Here is a 4,500-nt window from a genome sequence, read left to right as displayed (position 1 = left end):
ACAACTAAACAAATGACATTAATAAATAAATATATAAATAAAATGACATTTCTATTCATATTAGATGTGATGATTATAACAACAAAAAGATTTAAAGACAGCCAACAATTAAAAACTGTCAGAACAAAAACAACAACAACAACAACAAAATCTTTACAGGCCTTTATAAACATTTCACTAAAAAGCAGAAATTTAGTGGATAATTTGGTCGTAACAACCCAAAATAATGGGCCATGGCACATCTTTAGCATTTAGGCTAACTGTTTGCCTGTTGTTTGTCCTTCACCTTTTTAGTGCATCCTGCACAACTCACAGAACCATTCCGTTTCATCAGAAGAATTGCACTGTAGGCCTACACATAAAATGTGAAACCACCTACAACACCTGTCACATTGAATCTGCATGAAGAATACAATAAAGAGAGCAAAGTCATTAGATTAACTTCACTGTTATGTCAAGACATGTTATGTTTTTATTGTTTCTGGATTAATTAATCGTAAATGAACGCAAGCTGCTTTTGTAATAGGTGTGCAATGCTGCATCCATGCCGCTAACTGTGACTTAGGCTAATAATAACAACAGATTTGATTACTCCCTTAAACACACTATAGCTGGGCGCCGCCGCCGTCTACTTTGATTATTTCTTGCAGCTGTAGATATTTACCCAGTCAATCATCTGGACATCTGTCTTGTTTGGGAGGTCTCTCAGCCCACAGGTAGAGCAGAATTCCTCGTTTGATTCTAAGATAAAATGTAAAGTTACTTAATGCATAATATTTCCTAAGTTGGTATAATTAATTAAATTACATTAAAATGCAATGATATATTGATTTGAGCAATAACCTGCTGCAAGCAGAATATCCCGTGCCATCTCTCTTCTGAGGTTTTGTATATTTTCTGCTGAAGGATTTATTTGAAATTCCTGTGGAATGACTGGAAACTGTTTCACAGTTTCCTTTATCATCTTAAAAAAATGTACAAAAAATATAGGCTATAAATATTTTGTTGAAAAAATTAAAAATTACTACTAATAAATTACTTTTACAAGGTTGGGTTTCCAGAAGTACTGATTGCTCATAATTGTTAATAATAGGCCAATTTATCGACATAATTTGAAAACCTTTCCAATAAGGATATCAAGTGTTAATAATTCAAAATGACAAATATTTTAATTATTACTCTGTCTTTGTTTTATATGATTGGTTAAGCTTGAAATTCTGACTGACAACCGCGCTGTTTGGTAGATATAAACACAAGGCGGTAATTTTTCGATCTTTGTGAATTTGCTGATGCAGCAGGCCAGCACAGCACACTCTTGCAGGGAGATTCGTCGTAAAGATTAAAGGCGAAATGTAGGCTATGTTTGGTAAGTACACATTTCAAACACATACATACGTTTCTTGATTACCTTATGCATTTTATTGTAATGTTATTTGTATATTATATATATATATATTTATATATATATTTCAGAGTTATTTCCAAGGTACAAAACAGCTTACGGTTATGAGAACTTTTTCTGTGTCTGGGCTGCATTTACACTGCACGTCTTAATTCCTAAAGGCCCAAACGGTATCAAACGAAGTTGTTTTTCGTTCTTCGTTTAGGGGTAAAACGAAGTTCGAAATGCTTGAGCTGCGATATACTGTAAACGAACATCTGACGGCGCCCACAGTGCTGAGATCGACGTTCAGATGAATAGGCCTATGTAAACTGATTGATTTTACTATTCTCATTTGTAAGTCGCTTTGGATAAAAGCGTCTGCTAAATGATTAAATGTAATGTAAATATGTGCCATGCACTTAATTCCGATTGGTTGACTATATCAATCCATTATGGCGGCGCAGCAATTCATCAATTCAGATGAATGGTAAAGTTTAGCGTCTTTAACTTTTTAACACTTGTTCCTTTTTTAAACACTGTCGTGGGTCATATGGGAGGAATAATCAAAATTGGTTCATTTCATCCATGCAGTGTAAATGCGGCCTAAATTAATGTAGATGACGAAGATGGTTTTCGTTACAACGTATGCTTTTAAATGTCTGATGAGGTCAGTTTCTAAAGAAACGTAATTAATTTATTCATTTTAATACAAGTATTGTAATTGGGTCATTCTGTGACAAAAATGAGCTGGGGAAGTTTCTGAAAATGGGTTGATTTATTTAATATTTTTTCTGTAGAAAGACAAACATAAATAGCAAAGAAAGCAAAAAACATTAAATGTGGGTCACTTTGCATACATCTGATACTTTATTTTCTTCACAGTAAAATCTGAGGAACAACTTATGTTGAGTCTTGAAATGTATTGTGTTTTTCTATTAACACAATTGTATAGAACAATTGTGTTAATAGAATATTTATGTCTGAGTGCCATAAATATTCTTTTTTCCAAAGTATGCTTGTAATTCTAAAAGTATTGAAGGATATTAAGAAATTCTTCTCGATTCTCATTCTTAATCAAATTTCCTTTGGATTTTGTCATTTTCAAGGCTCTATATAGTTTAATCCCATAGATATTGGGATCTCAAAGCAGCTGCTATGTTCAAATTTTTGAATTTTCAAATTAGCAATGGCCAATTCACTTTGCACACAGCTGATGCTTATTGCATTTAAAGAGGAATGTCTGACAAATAAATATTGAAACTAGAAATGTATCTTGTTTCCCTCTATGAATAGAACTGAATAAAACAACCATTTTCAGTGGATTTTTGGTACTCTGAGAGTTAAGTTGAGGCACATTAACTTTAACTCAAAGTGTATTGATAATCTATATATTAATCAGTTTCAAGAATGTTAATTTGAACAGTCAAATTTGCAGTATCGGAACTTCATGTAACTACATTGACATCTCTATATATATGAGACTGAACCATATAGGACCTTCAAACAAAAGATTCCACAAAAGTTTCATAAGAACAAGAATCTAAAGTGTCATTAAGATATCTTGAATTAACAAGACACGTCTTAAATTAAAGACATTTAAACTTCAAAAAATGTTTTTGCCTCTCAGAGAGGTGTTATATTCAATTGTTTTGATAGAGGAAAACAACATACATTTGTAGTTTCAGTGTTATTTATTCTTCAGACATTCCTCTTTAAACACAATAACTATCAGCTGTTTAGAATTTTACAAAAGTGCAAAATTTTAAAAGTGCAACTAATATAGAGTAACCTTAGTAAAACTGTTATGTGAAACAACTTGTTTTAATGAATTAAAAATTGTTTAATATAAGTAAGCACAACAGTATATAACAAATTTTAAATAAGTCTGCTTACCTTTTAAGTTATCTGTTCTTAAAAACATGAACATTAATTGAAGGAAAGACCACAATATGTGGTTGCATTACTCAGTTAAAGAGAGCTGTTTTCCTCAACGTATTAGGGTGCGCTACAAATGAGTGGGTAAGCGAAGTTGCTACCTCACTACAGCAGTACACTTTCACATTGTCTGAGAAAAGCAGTGTATTTTCATAGTTGCAAAATTAACAGACAAATTCTTTTTAAATTCGCCACTATGAAAAATGCACTGCTTTTTATGTGTTAAACAAGTGGCAATGGCATCGGGAAACCCAATCACTCTTTTAGTAGGCCTATGTATCGTGCACAATAATACCTGTAAAACAAATACTCCACAACTGGTAGCATCCTCTTGCACTGTGTGGTTTATGTGACCAGTTTTCCACTCAATATTGACCAGGTCCTCTTTTCCCAGGCGATTGTGACGCATTTTGAAGTACTGTCTGTGTTAGACAACAACTTGCTAAGTAACAATTTGATTTAGATATCCTAAAGATTCCTTTTTTTTTTTTTAAGATTGTATGTGTTAATATTTGTATGAAAAAAATTGCTTACTGAAATTTTTTTGATGCGTTTGTCAGGCTCCTGATGTCAGGTGTAGCACATGCAGGATCCACAACAAAAATTTGTTGTGATGGAAGATGAAGGTACTGTGACAACACAACACATTGAACATGCTTTTTGTAAACAGCAAAGGGACCATTACTGAAAATACTGTGCCATCATGTCCATTACCTATAAACATTTATTTTCACATGAAACTGTATAGTTTTCACACTTTGTTTTTGCTATGTAGTTTTTTGTTAGTTGTCAGTAAAAAGATAGTTCACCCAAAAAAAACAAAAACAAAACAATTGTCATTTACACATGTGTTTCTAAACCTGTATGACTTCTGCTAAACACAAAAGAGAAATACTGAGTCACTTTTTTTAAACATTCCTCAATATAATATAATATAATATAATATAATATAATATAATACATTTTTTTATGCTACTAAGAAAGTCACACAGGCTTGAAATGAGATAAATGCCATTTACAATAACAGAATTGTCAATTTTAGGTGGACTAGCCCTTTATTGCATGCAAGTGGTTACAACAGAAGTCTTTTCAAATCTTTTTTGGAGTCTCAATGGTTAAAGAAAAATGTTATATTCAACGTAGTATATGAAAAATGAAGCAGTCACATTTGAGCTGAAAAA

At 32.2% G+C, this 4,500-nt stretch overlaps 1 protein-coding gene across 2 annotated transcripts; it reads right to left on the bottom strand.

Moving 5' to 3' along the window:
- Positions 1 to 212: 212 nt before the first annotated feature.
- Positions 213 to 4,013, bottom strand: LOC125262114 (jmjC domain-containing histone demethylation protein 1-like). 2 transcript variants are annotated; one of them, XR_007183512.1, is made up of 5 exons: positions 3,854 to 4,013; positions 3,615 to 3,741; positions 844 to 964; positions 665 to 741; positions 214 to 398 (listed from the first exon to the last, which is right to left on the bottom strand). XR_007183512.1 is itself a non-coding variant. In XM_048180666.1 (4 exons), exons 1-4 carry the CDS (start codon positions 3,726 to 3,728, stop codon positions 291 to 293), a joined length of 420 nt encoding a protein of 139 aa, XP_048036623.1. In that variant the 5' UTR covers positions 3,729 to 4,013; the 3' UTR covers positions 213 to 290. The 2 variants fall into 2 exon arrangements, 1 of the variants encoding a protein (XP_048036623.1); XM_048180666.1 differs by having other exon boundaries at positions 213 to 398; positions 3,615 to 4,013.
- Positions 4,014 to 4,500: the final 487 nt, after the last annotated feature.

The sequence above is a fragment of the Megalobrama amblycephala genome, unplaced genomic scaffold (genome assembly GCF_018812025.1).
Source record: "Megalobrama amblycephala isolate DHTTF-2021 unplaced genomic scaffold, ASM1881202v1 scaffold606, whole genome shotgun sequence".
Classification (NCBI taxonomy): domain Eukaryota; kingdom Metazoa; phylum Chordata; class Actinopteri; order Cypriniformes; family Xenocyprididae; genus Megalobrama; species Megalobrama amblycephala.
The sequence above is the reverse complement of the archived record's forward strand: the minus strand, read 5'-3'. Positions and strand labels throughout refer to the sequence as shown.

Excerpts from the sequence above, each read along its gene's own strand:
- LOC125262114 (XM_048180666.1), bottom strand. The coding sequence starts at position 3,728 with ATGCGTCACAATCGCCTGGGAAAAGAGGACCTGGTCAATATTGAGTGG. Across the intron at positions 965-3,614 it reads GTGGAGTATTTGTTTTACAG|ATGATAAAGGAAACTGTGAA; the intron begins GTATTATTGTGC and ends CATTTTTTTAAG. Across the intron at positions 742-843 it reads GGATATTCTGCTTGCAGCAG|AATCAAACGAGGAATTCTGC; the intron begins GTTATTGCTCAA and ends ATTTTATCTTAG.